Source organism: Entelurus aequoreus, linkage group LG22 (genome assembly GCF_033978785.1).
Source record: "Entelurus aequoreus isolate RoL-2023_Sb linkage group LG22, RoL_Eaeq_v1.1, whole genome shotgun sequence".
Taxonomy (NCBI): domain Eukaryota; kingdom Metazoa; phylum Chordata; class Actinopteri; order Syngnathiformes; family Syngnathidae; genus Entelurus; species Entelurus aequoreus.
The window spans coordinates 36,171,029-36,190,999 of NC_084752.1; the positions used below are offsets into that span (position 1 = coordinate 36,171,029).

The 19,971-nt window shown below is 38.2% G+C and overlaps 1 protein-coding gene across 2 annotated transcripts in view; it reads right to left on the reverse strand.

Annotated features, from left to right (window-relative positions):
* vps54 (VPS54 subunit of GARP complex) overlaps nucleotides 1-16,957 on the reverse strand; it is a 64,931-nt gene extending 47,974 nt beyond the window's left edge. For both annotated transcript variants that reach the window (XM_062033039.1, XM_062033040.1), the window contains exons 1-7: nucleotides 16,800-16,957; nucleotides 12,109-12,271; nucleotides 9,876-10,117; nucleotides 5,902-5,989; nucleotides 1,528-1,562; nucleotides 855-986; nucleotides 1-289 (exon numbers count right to left, since the gene is read on the reverse strand). The exon at nucleotides 1-289 is cut by the window's left edge and continues 97 nt beyond it. In XM_062033039.1, the coding sequence (XP_061889023.1) occupies nucleotides 1-289; nucleotides 855-986; nucleotides 1,528-1,562; nucleotides 5,902-5,989; nucleotides 9,876-10,117; nucleotides 12,109-12,253 (931 nt within the window). In that variant the 5' untranslated portion in view covers nucleotides 12,254-12,271; nucleotides 16,800-16,957. The remainder of the gene's footprint in view (nucleotides 290-854; nucleotides 987-1,527; nucleotides 1,563-5,901; nucleotides 5,990-9,875; nucleotides 10,118-12,108; nucleotides 12,272-16,799) is intronic.
* Between the last annotated feature and the right edge of the window lie 3,014 nt (nucleotides 16,958-19,971).

The following is a 19,971-nucleotide window of genomic DNA, read 5'->3' on the forward strand; positions in this document are numbered from 1 at the left end:
GCTGCACGGTGGGCTGCGTCTGATGCACGGCCGCCATCAGCTTCAGCTTGTTGTGCAGCTTCACGCAGTTGTTGCGCGTCAGAGCGGCGTGGAGGGCCCGCAGCGGCCCCTGGCACATGATGCGGTCGATGGCGGCGGTCCGGCGACGCAGGACGGCCACGGCCTGATGGGTCTCCTTCAGACGGTCCTGCAGCTCGTGTTGGGACGACATGGCGTGGAAGAAGGCCTCCGAGCGAAGGGAGATCTGCCGCGCGATGCTCACCTCCACCACGTCCAGGTAGTGACTTAGCTGGACCACACACACACACACACACACACACACACACACACACACACACACACACACACACACACACACACACACACACACACACACACACACACACACACACACACACAAGTGAGACACGTAAAAGATGTAGACATATAGTAGGTAAGACACATAGAAGGTGAGACATATAGTAGGTGAGACACATAGAAGATGTAGACATATAGTAGGTGAGACACGTAGAAGGTGAGACATATAGTCGGTGAGACACGTAGAAGGTGAGACAGGTAGTGGGTGAGACACGTAGAAGATGTAGACATATAGTAGGTGAGACACGTAGATGTCGTTGACATATAGTAGGTGAGACACGTAGAAGGTGAGACATGTAGAGGGTGAGACACGTAGAAGATGGAGACATAGTAGGTGAGACACGTAGATGTCGTCGACATATAGTAGGTGAGACACGTAGAAGGTGAGACACGTAGAAGATGTAGACATATAATAGGTGAGACACGTAGAAGGTGAGACATGTAGAGGGTGAGACACGTAGAAGACATGTAGTAGGTGAGACATGAAGTACAAGTACTTTTTCTTGTAGTAGTTTGGAGGAGTACATGTCTTGGTAGTTTTTAGCGGAGGTGTTGTTAAAGTGTGTCCATGGCAACACAAAGTTGAAAGTGTTTGCTTCCTCCAAGGCAAAGTCAGCTCTCATGAAGATCTGCAACATGAACACAACAGTAGTAATATTACCTTTACACAATACTATTACAAAGTACTAGAATTACCTTTACACAATACTATTACACAGTACTAATATTACCTTTACACAATACTATTACACAGTACTAATATTACCTTTACACATTACTATTACACAGTACTATTACTTTTACACAATACTATTACAAAGTACTATTACTTTTACACAATACTATTACACAATACTAATAATACCTTTACACAATACTTTACTATTACACACCATTAATACTACCTTTACACAAGACTTTGAGTATTATGTCTGCATTATACTTGTGTATTACCTTTTCACACCAGACTAATACTACCTTTACACAATATTTAAATAGTACTTTGACATAACACTTATGTATTACCTTTTCACACCAGACTAATACTACCTTTACACAATATTTGAGTAGTACTTTGAAATAACACTTATGTATTACCTTTTCACACCAGTCTAATACTACCTTTACACAATATTTGAGTAGTACTTTGACATAACACTCGTGTATTACCTTGGGCACTTGTTCCAACTCTGCTCGTGACTTTTCTAGAAGAAACAAGAGGATGAAGTGAACATGTTGTGTACTCATGTTTGAATACTGATGTAGTCACACCTAAGGATGTGACTACAGGATCTTAACCCTAGTTTACTTGGTTTTAGTAAAGATGCTATAAAACTGACACAGGCTTTCCCCTAGACTGCCAAGATACCAGTGTTGGCGGGGGCGTGGTTATTGGCGTGGTCACCATGACATCATCGAATAATTTGGTTAATGTACTATGATGATATATTATATTTCTTTAAAAAAAACTCAAAAAATATATACATACATTTTAAAACAAATCTGTTAATTGGTATATATATATATATATATATATATATATATATATATATATATATATATATATACATATATATATATGTATATATATATATATATATATATATATATATATATATATACATATATATATATATATATATACATATATATATATATACACATATATATATATATATATACATATATATATATATATACATATATATATATATACATATATACATATATATATACATATATACATATATACATATATATATATATATATATATATATATATATATATATATATATATATATATATATATATATATATATATATATATATGTAATTTGCCTGTAAAATTGTATACTTCTGCATCACATTGTAAGTTGATTAACATTAAAGGAAACAACTTTCCTGGTCTCCCACCGTGGTTACAGTGAAGCCAAGTGCTACATACGCTTCATCATATTCTGCTAGGAAAAAAACCTTCCTTGGCATCGCACCGCCAGGGACTGCTCTAGTTGGACTTTCTCCATCCCGCCACTGTCCTCTTAATATTTGCACATTTTGTAGGTGGCTGTCTGTGGGTATATCTGGGATATATTAAAGTTACGTCCACATCACAGACATGCTGACAACGCTCCAAACAATGGCATGCGTTTTGTTTACATCCGGTTTCGGCAGCGCGCTTTTCGGTAATCAAAGTCTTTTTTTGGCCAGGGTTTCCCGCAGCGCTTTGTTGTTAAGGCGGGCACCTTAACAACAAAGAGCCACCGCCTAAACTAACGTCTTAACAAGCTGCTAAGCTTCGTTCGACCTGTTTTGTTTTTTTTAACTTTTGTTTTAGAAAAACAGAATGGCACAACAAAATCGCTGACTGACTCCTGGTCAGGATTAGTGTCAGTGCACTGTGCTGCTCATCGCCTGGCACTAGCATGTAAAGATGCAGCAGATGGAGTGCCATATATGAACATCTGCAGAAAGCACCTACAAGACCTGCACTTTTATTTTAGGAATAGTGCAAACCGCACCAGCACTCTACAAGCAGCTGCCAGTGTGCTTGGAGTAGCAGACCTGAAAGTCACAGAGAGTGAAAACATCAGGTGTTTGAAGTGAAGTACATCACATTCCTGAGATAAATATTGAATTAACTGCCCTATCCCCCACCCCAGGAGGTTAAAGACACTAGGTGGCTGTCACAAGAGAAGGCCATTTCAAATCTCCTGAGAAATCTACCTGCATTACTTGCTACTGAGGAGGCAGACTTAAAGAAGGATCCTGTGGCACGGGGGTAGTATACCTACTGTGCAAATTACAGATTTGTTGCAGCTATCCACCTGCAAGCAGACATCCTGCCCTACCTGGCCCAGCTTTCAAAGTTGTTCCAGAAAGAAAACATCAATTTCATGGCAATCAAGAACCATGTAAGATGTGACGTCACATTGATCTTAATTAAATGCATGTCAATTTTCCTTTAGAAATATAAAATCATGTTTAATTTGTATGTCTATTATAGGTTCCTGTTACCATTGAGACATTGAGGAAAATTAAAGCAGCGGGTGAACGGCAACCTGAGGGCTCCTTTCTAGCTCAGGTTGAAGAGAAGGTGACCAGTCTGAACATCGATGCAGAAGAGGAGAGTACAAAACGTGGGACAGCTCATTGAGACACTTGTGATTTACGGCTATATAAATAAACATTGATTGATTGATTGATTGATTCCATCACCACCTTATGGGAACGTTTTCAGACACAAGTAAGCAAGCTCCAGAATGAATAAACAATAATAACCCGCCTGAAATATGAGCCTACATTTGAATTTTCTCTCACATCTCATGTGAATAGGTCATGGACCCCTACATTGATGGACTCATTCAGCAGCTTGGGATTCTTGGTGCTTTTAGTTCACTGGGACCACAAGGACCACAAGCTGATGAGAGTCAGACTGTCTCTGACCTAAAACTACTGGCCAAGCAGTTCCCTCCCATCAGTGAGAAGGCACTTCTCCAAGAGTGGCAGAGCTACAGAGTCATAATAACAACCGGACTACTGAAAGTGAGTGACAGTCATTAACACAATATTAAGTTATGTGAGTTCATGCATATCTGTCATTGACATATGTTCTCATCCATCAGGCATCAGGACAAGTCCCAGCTGGAGGTGATGACAGCAATGGCATCAGGGTATGATGAGCTCCATCTACTCTACCCAAACCTGTCCCTCCTCTCCGCCATCGCCCTCACAATAACCGTCTCCAGCGTCAATTGTGAGAGGGATTTCTCTGCAATGAACCATCTCTCAGTCTTAGGTTCTATCAAAATGATTACACAAAAGTATCAAATACTAAACTTGAGTTCATTCACTATATAGATCAAGACGGACCTGAGAAACAGGCTACAGGGCAAAAGTCTGGCAGCCTGCATGAAAATCAGCATAAATGTTTGTATTTATTATAAGATATTGTTACCTGTGTTCAATGTAATCAGAGTCTGTAGTCTATTGCCCCCGAGGCTGTGGTGTCAGCAATGAGGTGGAGACGTGATGGCGACAGGCCGAGTTACACTTTTCCTTACACCCACCCACCCCCTCCCCCGTCCGCCTGTCCCAGGCGATGGCCCCTCCCCCTGGAGAGACGGGGGAAACACTGTGGCGGTCGAGTTTTTGGTAAATCACTTGTCAATAGTGCGCAAATAATAGGCAATATATATCAATTTATACTGTAACAACCAGCTCATGTTAATGTTTGATGTTTGTGTGGTTTGCATTTGATGTCAGTTTTTCCCATATTTGCAAACACACCGTGATTGGCGGAGAATGAGGAAGTTTTGTTGTGTGTCGGGGGGAGTGTAGACTCACAGAGACAAAAGTGTGTACACGGGAGGTAAAATCTGTTGGAATTGTGCTGTTTCTTATCATAAAATTGGAAATAAAAGTTAAAAATAGCATCTGATTGTGTGATTTATTTTCGGGGCTACAATATATTACTTCAATTTGTTTTCAAGTAAAAAACAATTTCTAGGTGGGGTGGTAATAAAAAAGGCAGTGGAGGCGCATCACATTCACTTACATAAAGGTGATTACTGATAAAAGTGAAAGTATACATGTGACACCTGGTGTTAAGGTGATTACTGATAAAAGTGAAAGTATACATGTGTCATCTGGTGTAAAGGTGATTACTGATAAAAGTGAAAGTATACATGTGACACCCGGTGTAAAGGTGATTACTGATAAAAGTGAAAGTATACATGTGTCACCTGGTGTTAAGGTGATTACTGATAAAAGTGAAAGTATACATGTGTCACCTGGTGTAAAGGTGATTACTGATAAAAGTGAAAGTATACATGTGTCACCCGGTGTAAAGGTGATTACTGATAAAAGTGAAAGTATACATGTGACACCCGGTGTAAAGGTGATTACTGATAAAAGTGAAAGTATACATGTGTCACCCGGTGTAAAGGTGATTACTGATAAAAGTATACATGTGACACCCGATGTAAAGGTGATTACTGATAAAAGTGAAAGTATACATGTGACACCCGGTGTAAAGGTGATTACTGATAAAAGTGAAAGTATACATGTGTCACCTGGTGTTAAGGTGATTACTGATAAAAGTGAAAGTATACATGTGACACCTGGTGTTAAGGTGATTACTGATAAAAGTGAAAGTATACATGTGTCACCTGGTGTTAAGGTGATTACTGATAAAAGTGAAAGTATACATGTGACACCTGGTGTTAAGGTGATTACTGATAAAAGTGAAAGTATACATGTGACACCAGGTGTAAAGGTGATTACTGATAAAAGTGAAAGTATACATGTGACACCCGATGTAAAGGTGATTACTGATAAAAGTGAAAGTATACATGTGACACCCGGTGTAAAGGTGATTACTGATAAAAGTGAAAGTATACATGTGTCACCTGGTGTTAAGGTGATTACTGATAAAAGTGAAAGTATACATGTGACACCTGGTGTTAAGGTGATTACTGATAAAAGTGAAAGTATACATGTGACACCTGGTGTTAAGGTGATTACTGATAAAAGTGAAAGTATACCTTGGCTTGTACTGATGCTGGAGACTGCGTCCATGTCATCATCTTTAACAGGACAGATGCTCTTACAACGCTCATGAATTCTTTCCCTCTGAAAGAAAGACAACACATCAGTACACACACTTGAACATTCTTTATTATGCACATGATATACCATGTAGCACACCTAGCTTAGTTCCCTTAGCTTAGCTCTTTTAGCCTAGCTCTTTTGGCTTAGCTCTCTTGGCTTAGCTCTATGAAACATGAAGTGAAACATGAAGTGAAATAGGAAGTATAACATGAAGTACAACATGAAGTACAACATGACATGAAGTAAAACATGAAGTGAAACATGAAGTGAAATATGAAGTACAACATGAAGTACAACATGAAGTACAACATGAAGTGAACCATGACATTAAGTAAAACATGAAGTGAAACATGAAGTGAAACATGAAACATGAAGTGAAACATGAAGTAAAACATGAAGTGAAACACGAAGTGAAACACGAAGTGAAACACGAAGTGAAATATGAAGTACAACATGAAGTGAAATATGAAGTACAACATGAAGTACAACATGAAGTGAACCATGACATGAAGTACAACATGAAGTGAAACAAAGTACAACATGAAGTACAAAATGAAGTAAACCATGAAGTACAACATAAAGTGAACCATGACATGAAGTACAACATGAAGTGAACCATGAAGTACAACATGAAGTGAACCATGAAGTACAACATGAAGTACAACATGAAGTGAACCATGACATGAAGTAAAACATGAAGTGAAACACAAAGTGAAACATGAAGTGAAATATGAAGTACAACATGAAGTGAAATATGAAGTACAACATGAAGTGAACCATGACAATAAGTAAAACATGAAGTGAAACATTAAGTGAACCATGACAAAGTGAAACATGAAGTACAACATAAAGTGAACCAGGACATGAAGTGAAACATGAAGTACAACATGAAGAACAACATGAAGTACAACATAAAGTGAACCATGACATGAAGTGAAACATGAAGTGAAACGTGACGTGTAACATGAAGTACAACATGAAGTACAACATGACGTACAACATGAAGTGAACCATGACATGAAGTGAAACATGAAGTGAAACATGAAGTGAAACATGAAGTGAAACATGAAGTGAACCATGACATGAAGTGAAACATGAAGTGAACCATGACATGAAGTGAAACATGAAGTGAAACATTAAGTGAACCATGACATGAACTGAAACATAAAGTGAAACATGAAGTGAAACATGAAGTGAACCATGACATGAAGTACAACATGAAGTGAACCATGACATGAAGTGAAACATGAAGTGAACCATGACATGAAGTCAAACATGAAGTGAAACATGAAGTGAAACATGAAGTGAACCATGACATGAAGTACAACATGAAGTGAACCATGACATGAAGTGAAACATGAAGTGAACCATGACATGAAGTCAAACATGAAGTGAAACATGAAGTGAACCATGACATGAAGTGAAACATGAAGTGAAACATGAAGTGAACCATGACATGAAGTCAAACATGAAGTGAAACATGAAGTGAACCATGACATGAAGTACAACATGAAGTGAACCATGACATGAACATGAAGTGAACCATGAAGTGAAACATGAAGTGAACCATGACATGAAGTACAACATGAAGTGAACCATGACATGAACATGAAGTGAACCATGAAGTAAAACATGAAGTGAAACGAAGTGAAACATGAAGTGAACCATGACATGAAGTGAAACATGAAGTGAGACATGAAGTGAGACGTGAAGTGAAACGTGAAGTTAATTATGAAGTGAACCATGACATGAAGTACAACATGAAGTGAAACATGAAGTACAACATGAAGTGAACCATGACATGAAGTGAAAAATGAAGTGAAACATGAAGTGAGACATGAAGTGAAACGTGAAGTTAATCATGAACTGAACCATGACATGAAGTGAAACATGAAGTACAACATGAAGTGAACCATGACATGAAGTGAAACATGAAGTGAAACATTAAGTGAACCATGACATGAACTGAAACATAAAGTGAAACATGAAGTGAAACATGAAGTGAACCATGACATGAAGTACAACATGAAGTGAACCATGACATGAAGTGAAACATGAAGTGAACCATGACATGAAGTCAAACATGAAATGAAACATTAAGCGAACCATGACATGAAGTACAACATGAAGTGAACCATGACATGAACATGAAGTGAACCATGAAGTGAAACATGAAGTGAACCATGACATGAAGTACAACATGAAGTGAACCATGACATGAACATGAAGTGAACCATGAAGTAAAACATGAAGTGAAACATGAAGTGAAACATGAAGTGAACCATGACATGAAGTAAAACATGAAGTGAAACATGAAGTGAGACATGAAGTGAAACGTGAAGTTAATCATGAAGTGAACCATGACATGAAGTACAACATGAGGTGAAACATGAAGTACAACATGAAGTGAACCATGACATGAAGTGAAACATGAAGTGAAACGTGAAGTTAATCATGAAGTGAACCATGACATGAAGTGAAACATGAAGTACAACATGAAGTGAACCATGACATGAAGTGAAACATGAAGTGAAACATGAAGTGAACCATGACATGAAGTACAACATGAAGTGAACCATGACATGAAGTGAAACATGAAGTGAAACATGACATGAAGTACAACATGAAGTGAACCATGACATGAAGTGAAACATGAAGTGAAACATGAAGTGAACCATGACATGAAGTACAACATGAAGTGAAACATGAAGTGAACCATGACATGAAGTACAACATGAAGTGAACCATGATATGAAGTAAAACATGAAGTGAAACATGAAGTGAACAATGACATGAAGTAAAACATGAAGTGAAACATGAAGTGAAACATGACATGAAGTACAACATGAAGTGAACCATGACATGAAGTACAACATGAAGTGAACCATGACATGAAGTACAACATGAAGTGAACCATGACATGAAGTAAAACATGAAGTGAAACATGAAGTGAACAATGACATGAAGTAAAACATGAAGTGAAACATGAAGTGAAACATGACATGAAGTACAACATGAAGTGAACCATGACATGAAGTGAAACATGAAGTGAACCGTGACATGAAGGGGTGAAAATGTAGTCAAAACAGGAAGTGAAAATGTAGTCAAACAGGAAGTGAAACAGGAACAGAAACATGAAGTGAAAATGAAGTGAAACATGAAGTAAAATAGGAGGTCAAACAGGAAGTCAAACAGGAAGTGAAAGATGAAGTGAAAGATAAAGTGAAAGATAAAGTGAACCATGAAGTGAACCATGAAGTGAAACAGGAAGTTAAAATGAAGTGAAACAGGAAGTGAACTATGAAGTGAACAATTAAATCAAACAGGAAGTGAAAATGTAGTCAAACAGGAAGTGAAAATTTACTCAACCAGGAAGTGAACCATGAAGTGGAACAGGAAGTAAAACGGGAAGTAAAACAGGAAGTGACCCATAAAGTGAAAATGAAGTCAAACATGAAGGTAAAATGAAGTGAAACAGGAACTGAAAATGAAGTTAAACAGGAAGTGAAACATGAAGTGAAAATGAAGTGAAACAGGAAGTAAAACATGAAGTGATACAGGAAGTGAACTATGAAGTAAACAATGAAGTGAACAATGAAGTGAAACAGGAAGTGAAAATGTAGTCAAACAGGAAGCGAAAATGTAGTCAAACAGGAAGTGAAAATTAAGTGAAACAGGAAGTGAACCATGAAGTGAAACAGAAAGTGCAAGATGAAGTGAAACATGAAATGCCAATGAAGTGACACAGGAAGTGGAACAGCAAGTAAAACAAGATGTGAAACAGGAAGTCAAACATGAAGTGAAAGAAAACAATAGTTTCAGTGTGTGTTAAGTTTCCACAGCGCCCACAAGTGGTCAAAGAGTGTAGGCGGGGTTAGCAAAAGAGGACAGTGTTGTCATGTCTCACCTGTGCCATGTCCTGCAGGTAGGACAGGAAGTGTTCCCGTGTGACGTTGGCCAGGTAGAAGGAGGGCATGACCTCGGTCTCAGCAAAGTCCACACCCCAAGTCTTGGTGAAGAAGTCCGCCTCCCGCTTGGCGAGGCGCGGGTCATTGAGCGCTGCCGGGATGTTGACCTTTGAACTGTACACTGTCCACCTGTCGTGTTCCGCCACCACTGACGGGCCGTCACACAGGCCCCGCCCCTCACCTGCAGGTAGTAACATAACATTCATGATCATTTCTTTTTGAAAATCACATCCTTTATTTATTCTGTATTGTTTATTAAATACATACTATATCTCCATTGGCGCACTTGTGTCTTTACACTTAGTCTTTTAAGTACACAAGTGTGTACTTACACTTAGTTTTTTAAGTACACAAGTGTACACAGGTGTGTACTTACACTTAGTCTTTTAAGTACACAAGCGTGTACTTACACTTAGTCTTTTAAGTACACAAGTGTACACAGGTGTGTACTTACACTTAGTATTTTAAGTACACAAGTGTATACAAGTGTGTACTTATACTTAGTCTTTTAAGTACACAAGTTTGTACTTACTTAGTCTTTTAAGAACACAAGTGTCTAATTACACTTAGTCTTTTAAGAACACAAGTGTACATAAGTGTGTACTTACACCTAGTCTTTTAAGTACACAAGTGTGTACTTACACTTAGTCTTTTAAGTATGCAGGTGTGTACTTAGTCTTTTAAGTAGGTAATTACACTTAATCTTTTAAGTAGGTACTTACACCTAATTTTTCAAGTACACAAGTGTACTTACATCTAATCGTTTAAGTACACCAGAGTACTTAGACTTAATTTAAGTACACAAGTGTACTTACACTTAATTGTTCAATTATTTTAAGTATGTACACTTAATATTTTAAGTACACAAGTGTATATACACTTAAGTATTTTAGGCACACAAGTGTGTACTTACACTTAGTCTTTTAAGTACACACATTAGTCTTAAGTAATTAATCTTTTAAAGTACACAAGTGTACTTACTTTTAGTCTTTTAAGTACATACATACACTTAATCTTTTAAGTACCCAAGTTTACTTACACCTAATCTTTTAAGTCATTTTAGTACATACTTACACGTAATATTTTAAGGACACTAGTGTACTTACACTTAACCTTTTAAGCACACAAGTGTGTACTTACACTTAGTCTTTTAAGTATGTAGGTGTGTATTTAGTCTTTTAAGTACATAAGTGTGTATTTACATGTAATATTTTAAAGACACTAGTGTACTTACACTTAATCTTTTAGCACACAAGTGTGTACTTACACTTAGTATTTTAAGTATGCAGGTGTGTACTTAGTCTTTTAAGTACATAAGTGTGTACTTACACTTTGTCTTTTAAGTACATAACTGTGTACTTACACTTAGTCTTTTAAGTATGCAGGTGTGTACTTACACTTAGTCTTTTAAGTATGCAGGTGTGTACTTACACTTAGTCTTTTAAGTATGCAGGTGTGTACTTACACTTAGTCTTTTAAGTATGCAGGTGTGTACTTACACTTAGTCTTTTAAGTATGCAGGTGTGTACTTACACTTAGTCTTTTAAGTATGCAGGTGTGAACTTACACGTAGTCTTTTAAGTATGCAGGTGTGTACTTAGTCTTTTAAGTACATAAGTGTGTACTTACACTTTGTCTTTTAAGTACATAGCTGTGTACTTACACTTAGTCTTTCAAGTATGCAGGTGTGTAAATCCACTTAGTCTTTTAAGTATGCAGGTGTGTACTTACACTTAGTCTTTTAAGTATGCAGGTGTGTACTTACACTTAGTCTTTAAGTATGCAGGTGTGTACCTACACGTAGTCTTTTAAGTATGCAGGTGTGTACTTACACTTAGTCTTTTAAGTATGCAGGTGTGAACTTACACGTAGTCTTTTAAGTATGCAGGTGTGTAATTACACTTAGTCTTTCAAGTACATAAGTGTGTACTTAAGTCTTTTAAGTACATGGATTTGGTGCGCACTACAATTTGAGTAACGAAGTAGCGTGACCAAAGTACACGTAGTGACAAGTATTTCCTCACTAAGTATGCAGGTGTGTACTTGCACTTAGTCTTTTAAGTACCTAAGTGTGTACTTAAGTCTTTTAAGTATATGGATTTGGTGCGCAACTACAATGTGAGTTACAAAGTTGCGTGACCAAAGTACACGTAGTGACAAGTATTTCCTCACCAGTGGGTTCTTTGGGGCAGACGTCAGGCAGCGAGCGGGCGGGCCGACGCAGGGCGGGCGAAGGCTCCCGCTCCTTGCGAAACAAGCCGTCTCGGCCGGCGCCATCGGGCCGAGGCGCTGTGGAGGAGTTGTGGCGGGCGGCCATGACATGAGGACACGCTAGCTGCAAAGACACACCAAGACGTGTCAGACTAATCTGGACAATGGTGATGAGAGGATTAGCAGGAAGATGACATTCTGACGACTAGACTTTTATTTTGATGGGTCCTTTGGATAGAAGGACTACTTCCTGTGTCCTTTAACTCGTAATAATCTGACATCACTAACAAGTTTGGGTTTAATATTTCTATACTTTTAATCAATATCTTGAAATCCATTATCCTTTGAATCTATTTTGATGTCAAGTTAAAGTTAAAGTACTAATGATAGTCTCACACACACACACACACACACACACACACACACACACACACACACACACACACACTAGGTGTGGTGAAATTTGTCCTCTGCATTTGACCCATCACCCTTGTTCACCCCCCTGGGAGGTGAGGGGAGCAGTGAGCAGCAGCGGTGGCTGCGCCCGCGAATCATTTTTGGTGATTTAACCCCCAATTCCAACCCTTGATGCTGAGTGCCAAGCAGGGAGGTAATGGCTCCCATTTTTATAGTCTTTGGTATGACTCGGCCGGGGTTTGAACTCACGACCTACCGATCTCAGGGCGGACACTGAGTTGGTATGTTATGACTGACAATCTTGTAAACTCAGCTTTTTATACAGCTGTTGTCTGTCAATGAGTAAATGGAATGACACTTTCATGACGTTCAACAGTGCAAAGTTGAGGTGACGTAATGTGTCACTAAAGGATCAAAGTACATACAGTCGTGGTCAAAAGTATACATACAGCAATGTTCATATTTGCTTACATGTCCCTTGGCAAGTTTCACTGCAATAAGGTGCTTTTGGTAGCCATCCACAAGTTTCTGCTTGGATTTTTGACCACTCCTCTTGACAAAATTGGTGCAGTTCAGCTAAATGTGTTGCTTTTCTGACATGAACTTGTTTCTTCAGCATTGTCCACACGTTTGAGTCAGGACTTTGGAAAGGCCATTCTAAAACCTTCATTCTACCCTGATTTAGCAATTGCTTTACCACTTTTGACGTGTGTTTGGGGTCATTGTCCTGTTGGAACAGCCAACTGCGTCCAACCTCATATGGACAACATCACATGGACAAAGATAAGACCTTCTGGAGGAAAGTTCTGTGGTCAGATGAAACAAAAATGGAGCTGTTTGGCCACAATACCCAGCAATATGTTTGGAGGAGAAAAGGTAAGGCCTTTAATACCAGGAACACCATGCCTACCGTCAAGCATGGCGGTGGTAGTATTATGCTCTGGGCCTGTTTTGCTGCCAATGGAACTGGTGCTTTACAGAGAGTAAATGGGACAATGAAAGACTTAGACTTAGACCAACTTTAATGATCCACAAGGGAAATTGTTCCACACAGTAGCTCAGTTACAAATGATGGGAAGTGTAAGGATGGAAAGGACAATGCAGGTATAAAAGAGAGGAAATGTAGCAATATAAAATATAACATATATACATAATATTTACATGTATATACAGTATATGATATATACTGATATATTATATTATAGTATATGTTTATATCATATATACAATATAAAACAATTACCATGTACAAACCCCGTTTCCATATGAGTTGGGAAATTGTGTTAGATGTAAATATAAACGAAATACAATGATTTGCAAATCATTTTCAACCCATATCCAGTTGAATATGCTACAAAGACAACATATTTGATGTTCAAACTGATAAACTTTTTTTTGTGTGCAAATAATCATTAACTTTAGAATTTGATGCCAGTAACACGTGACAAAGAAGTTGGAAAAGGTGGCAATAAATACTGATAAAGTTGAGGAATGCTCATCAAACACTTATTTGGAACATCCCACAGGTGAACAGGCAAATTGGGAACAGGTGGGTGCCATGATTGGGTATAAAAGTAGATTCCATGAAATGCTCAGTCATTCACAAACAAGGATGGGGCGAGGGTCACCACTTTGTCAATAAATGTGTGAGCAAATTGTTGAACAGTTTAAGAAAAACCTTTCTCAACCAGCTATTGCAAGGAATTTAGGGATTTCACCATCTACGGTCCGTAATATTATCAAAGGGTTCAGAGAATCTGGAGAAATCACTGCATGTAAGCAGCTAAGCCCGTGACCTTCCATCCCTCAGGCTGTACTGCATCAACAAGCGACATCAGTGTGTAAAGGATATCACCACATGGGCTCAGGAACACTTCAGAAACCCACTGTCAGTAACTACAGTTGGTCGCTACATCTGTAAGTGCAAGTTAAAACTCTCCTATGCAAGGCGAAAACCGTTTATCAACAACACCCAGAAACACCGTCGGCATCGCTGGGCCTGAGCTCATCTAAGATGGACTGATACAAAGTGGAAAAGTGTTCTGTGGTCTGACGAGTCCACATTTCAAATTGTTTTTGGAAACTGTGGACGTCGTGTCGTCCTGACCAAAGAGGAAAAGAACCATCCGGATTGTTATAGGCGCAAAGTTGAAAAACCAGCATCTGTGATGGTATGGGGGTGTATTAGTGCCCAAAACATGGGTAACTTACACATCTGTGAAGGCGCCATTTATGCTGAAAGGTACAAACAGCTTTTGGAGCAACATATGTTGCCATCCAAGCAACATTACCATGGACGCCCCTGCTTATTTCAGCAAGACAATGCCAAGCCACGTGTTACATCAACGTGGCTTCATAGTAAAAGAGTGCGGGTACTAGACTGGCCTGCCTGTAGTCCAGACCTGTCTCCCATTGAAAATGTGTGGCGCATTATGAAGCCTAAAATAGCACAAGGGAGACCCCCGGACTGTTGAACAACTTAAGCTGTACATCAAGCAAGAATGGGAAAGAATTCCACCTGAGAAGCTTCAAAAATGTGTCTCCTCAGTTCCCAAACGTTTACTGAGTGTTGTTAAAAGGAAAGGCCATGTAACACAGTGGTGAACATGCCCTTTCCCAACTACTTTGGCACGTGTTGCAGCCATGAAATTCTAAGTTAATTATTATTTGCAAAAAAAACATTTAGTTTATGAGTTTGAGCGTCAAATATCTTGTCTTTGTAGTGCATTCAATTGAATATGGGTTGAAAATGCTTTGCAAATCATTGTATTCCGTTTATATTTACATCTAACACAATTTCCCAACTCATATGGTTTGTACAATATTACAGTATATGTAACAGCTGCAGCATGAAATAGAGAGTAAATCCAGCAGAAAATAAACATTATAAACAAAGAGAAGTAGCTAACATAGAAGGTGTCAGGTAATAGACAGATATCATTTATTGCTGTATGGCAAGTTATTATACAGCTGGATGGAGTGCGGAATGAAGGAGTTCTTGAATGGAACACTGTGGAAACGAAGCCGAAGGAGCCTGTTGCAGTATGAACACTACTGTCCCTCAATTTTCTGGTGGAGTGGGTGGGCAGGATTGTCCATGATGGCCAGCAGTTTGTCCAGTGTCCTCCTGTCCCTCACTGACACAAACGCCTCCAACTGCGTGCCAATAGTTTGGCCGGCTTTCCGGATCAAAAAGAGGATTACCTCCAAATTCTTCAGGACGAGCTAAAATCATCAGCCCGGAGGTTGGGTCTTGGGTGCAGTTGGGAGTTCCAACAGGACAATGACCCCAAACACACGTCAAAAGTGGTAAAGGAATGGCTAAATCGGGCTAGAATGAAGGTTTTAGAATGGCCTTCCAAAAGTCCTGACTTAAAGGTGTGGACAATGCTGAAGAAACAAGTCCATGACAGAAAAGCAACAAATTTAGCTGAACTGCACCAATTTTGTGGTCAAAAATTCAAGCAGAAGCTTGTGGATGGCTACCAAAAGCGCCTTATTGCAGTGAAACTTGCCAAGGGACATGTAAGCAAATATTAACATTGCTGTATGTATACTTTTGACCCAGCACATTTGCTCACATTTTCAGTAGACCCATAATAAATTCATAAAAGAAGCAAACTTCATGAATGTTTTTTGTGATCAACAAGTATGTGCTCCAATCACTCTATCACAAAAAAATATGAGTCTTAGAAATGATTGGAAACTGACATGATGTTCTTTACAAGTGTATGTAAACTTTTGACCACCACTGTATTTGAACATGTTGATGCTGGTCAAAATAGTGGTTGGATTTGGACTTGAAGAAGCCAAGAAGCAACATAGTCTAAAGACGACACTAAGACGCGTGCTGTGTAAATATTCCATGATGACTCGGAAGAGTTGAGTTGATAAAACAACTTGTCAGTCAGGAATAACAGCTTTGACAGACGCCCAGCATTAGCATTAGCATTAGCATTAGCATCCCTCACAGTGCTCCCACAGCTAACAACTCACCTCAACATTACCTGACAACAGAAGACCACCAACATGACTTAACATGACTTAACATGACTTAACATGACTTAACATGACATTGCTTTTCTGGCTGGAGACCGCTAATGCTAATGCTAATGCTAATGCTAATGCTAATGCTAAAGTCAGCCGGTCCAGCAGCGTAGACAGGAGCTAACAAGATAGCCGACAGTCGTGAGTCAACAAGAGAAATAAAGCAGCAGGTTAAAATAAATTCGCACCTGTCGTCGGAAGTGTTCGCCAGCCGTTCACCATCACACAAACAACTGCCCAAAAACCAGGAGCAAGGCAGCAGGCGCAAGCTGAAAGCCGACCATGGCGCACCGCAGGACGGCTCGCAGAGTTCTCGTCTTTCGGCTCTGTACTGAGCCCTGCTGGGCGGTCACGGTACTTCACCTGCACTTTTCATGAATATATTTGTATTACTTTGACCTGGAAAGAATGCGTAAAATATTCACAAATAATCTTTATTCCTATTTTAAAATTCAGATGTATTTATTGTCTTTTCAGATTATGTTGGACTTCAAACTACTAGAATACACGACTGGTATTAAACTTGTACTTAAGATATAAACAATTCAAGTCATGAGTATTATTTATTGTATTGTTAACCAAAATATTTATTCAGTTACACCACCTGTTATAATCATAAATAAACTACATTCAGGCTCTGATAATGATCATAAATAAAGTACATTCATGCTCTGATAATGATAATAAATAAACTACATTCATGCTCTGATAATGATCATAAATAAACTACATTCATGATCTAATAATCATAAATAACTACATTCATGCTCTGATAATGATCATAAATAAACTACATTCATGCTCTGATAATGATCATAAATAAACGACATTCATGCTCTGATAATAATCAGAAATTACACTCATGCTCTGATAATGTTCATAAACTACATTCATGCTCTGATAATAATCATAAATAAACTACATTTATGCTCTGATAGTGATCATAAATAAACTACATTCATGCTCTGATAATAATCATAAATAAACTATATTCATGCTCTGATAATAATCATGTATAAACTACATTTTTGCTTTATAATAAACATTGATCAGTCACATTAATGTTTTAATGATAAACTTAAAGAAACTATAGTAATATAATAATATAATAAACAAATAATCTACATTCATGCTTTAATAATAAACATAAATCAGCTACAATTATTCTTTAATAATAAACATTAAAAAAAACTCTGTTCATGCTTTATTAATAATTATAAATAAACTACAATTATGCTTTAATATTAAATATAAATAAATCACATGAATGTGTTATATTTTGAGTGTATAAGTACTTATATTTAGTCTTTGGAGTGTAAAAGTTTGTATTTACATTTAACTATTTGAGTGTATATAAATGTGTACTTACATTTAGTCTGTGAATGTAAACGTGTACTTACATTTGGTCTTTTTAATGTATAAGTGTGTATTTATAGCCTTTAGAACAGACCTGGGCATTCTGCGGCACGCGGGCCGCATCCGGCCCTTTGTGCGTCCCTGTCCGGCCCGCGTGAGGCTAATTATAAATTACAAAATAAATTTTAAAAAGTATCTATGTCGAGTGTGCAATACAACGGTGCTGCTTTTGTTTTGAAAAGCGTTATTTGTATTACTTCCGTGTGGACGTATGCGTGTGTGTGATTGTGAGTGAATGTGAACAGCTGCAATCACAAATTACAAAATAAAGTTGAAAAAACATCTATGTCGTGCGCGCAATACAACTGTGCTGCTTTTATTTTGAAAAGTATTATTTATGGGCCTGTGTCCGTGTGTAACCTGTGAGTGAAGGTGCACATGCAGCGACAAGTGATGCACGGTTTACACCCGAGACGCTAAAAAGAGAAAAGTTGATGACGAATGGCGTGTTTTCAACAAGACATGGACTGCCAAGCAACGTTCCCTCTAAGGTGCGTGCCTGCGCAATTGCGCACTGCTCAAGCGTCCGCTGCGCGCAGCAAATATATGCCGCGCACCAAATCAATCCCATCTGAATTCTAAACAAAATAAACACATTTATCCTGTGTAATTTTGCAATGCAACTTTGAGTGACAGTGACAACAAGCGGCCCTAACGGTGTTCGTCAACATCGTTCAATTGAACACCGTTCAATTATTGTAACGTCTATCGAGATGCTTCGAGGACAGGAATTATATCGATCAATTTATTGAGCAAAACTGTTTATATTCGGACATAACCACACCAAAAACATGAGTAAAACAATTATATCTCGAAAAACTAGTCATTTTCTGCCGTACAAACCAGGCCAAAACCAACTTGTCATCTGTCACCAACACACATACCACTAAACCACAGGTGCGTTTATGGCCACACAAAAAGTCGGACAACTCAAACACCACACAAAGTTACACTATGACTCCTCAGTCATACGTGTGCTTATTTTACTGTCATTTATTATTAATGTTAATTTATTTATATTAGTCATGGAATGCTGTTACACATACTATGTTGAAGTATTACTATTATTATTAATTATTATTATTATTTATCTTACGGTATATATCAAAAATAATATTGAGCAAAATTTAATTGAAATATTGTCGATGTGGCCCTCCAGCAGTGCTCGGGTTGCTCATGCGGCCCCCGGTAAAAATTAATTGCCCACCCCTGCTTTAGAACAATGTTGGACTGACATAAGAAGAATCATTCTAGAATAATGTTGGACTGACATAAGAGGAATCATTCTAGAAGAATGTTGGACTGACATAGGAAGAATCATTCTAGAATAATGTTGGACTGACATAGGAAGAATCATTCGAGAACAATGTTGGATTGACATAGGACGAATCATTCTAGCACAAGGTTGGACAGCCATAGGATGAATCCTTCTAGAACAATATTGGACTGCCATAAGATGAATCATACTAGCACAATGTTGGACTGACATAAGAGGAATCATTCTAGAACAATGTTGGACTGACATAAGAAGAATCATTCGAGAACAACGTTGGACTGACAAAAGAAGAATCATTCTAGGACAATGTTGGACTGACATAAGAGGAATCAATCTACACAATGTTGGACTGACATAGGAAAAATCTTTCTAGACCAATCTTGGACTGACTTAGGAAAAATCATGCTAGGAGAATGTTGGACTGACATGGATCATTCTAGACAATACTGGACTGACATAGCTCATTCGAGAACAATCTTGGACTGACATAGGAAGAATCATTCCAGCACAATGTTGGACTGACATAAGATGAATCATTGTAGAACAATGTTGGACTGACATAGGAAGAATTATTCTAGACTATGTTGGACTGACATAGGAAGAATCATTCTAGAAAAATGTGGGACTGACATAGGATGAATCATTCTAGGACAATGTTGGACTGACAT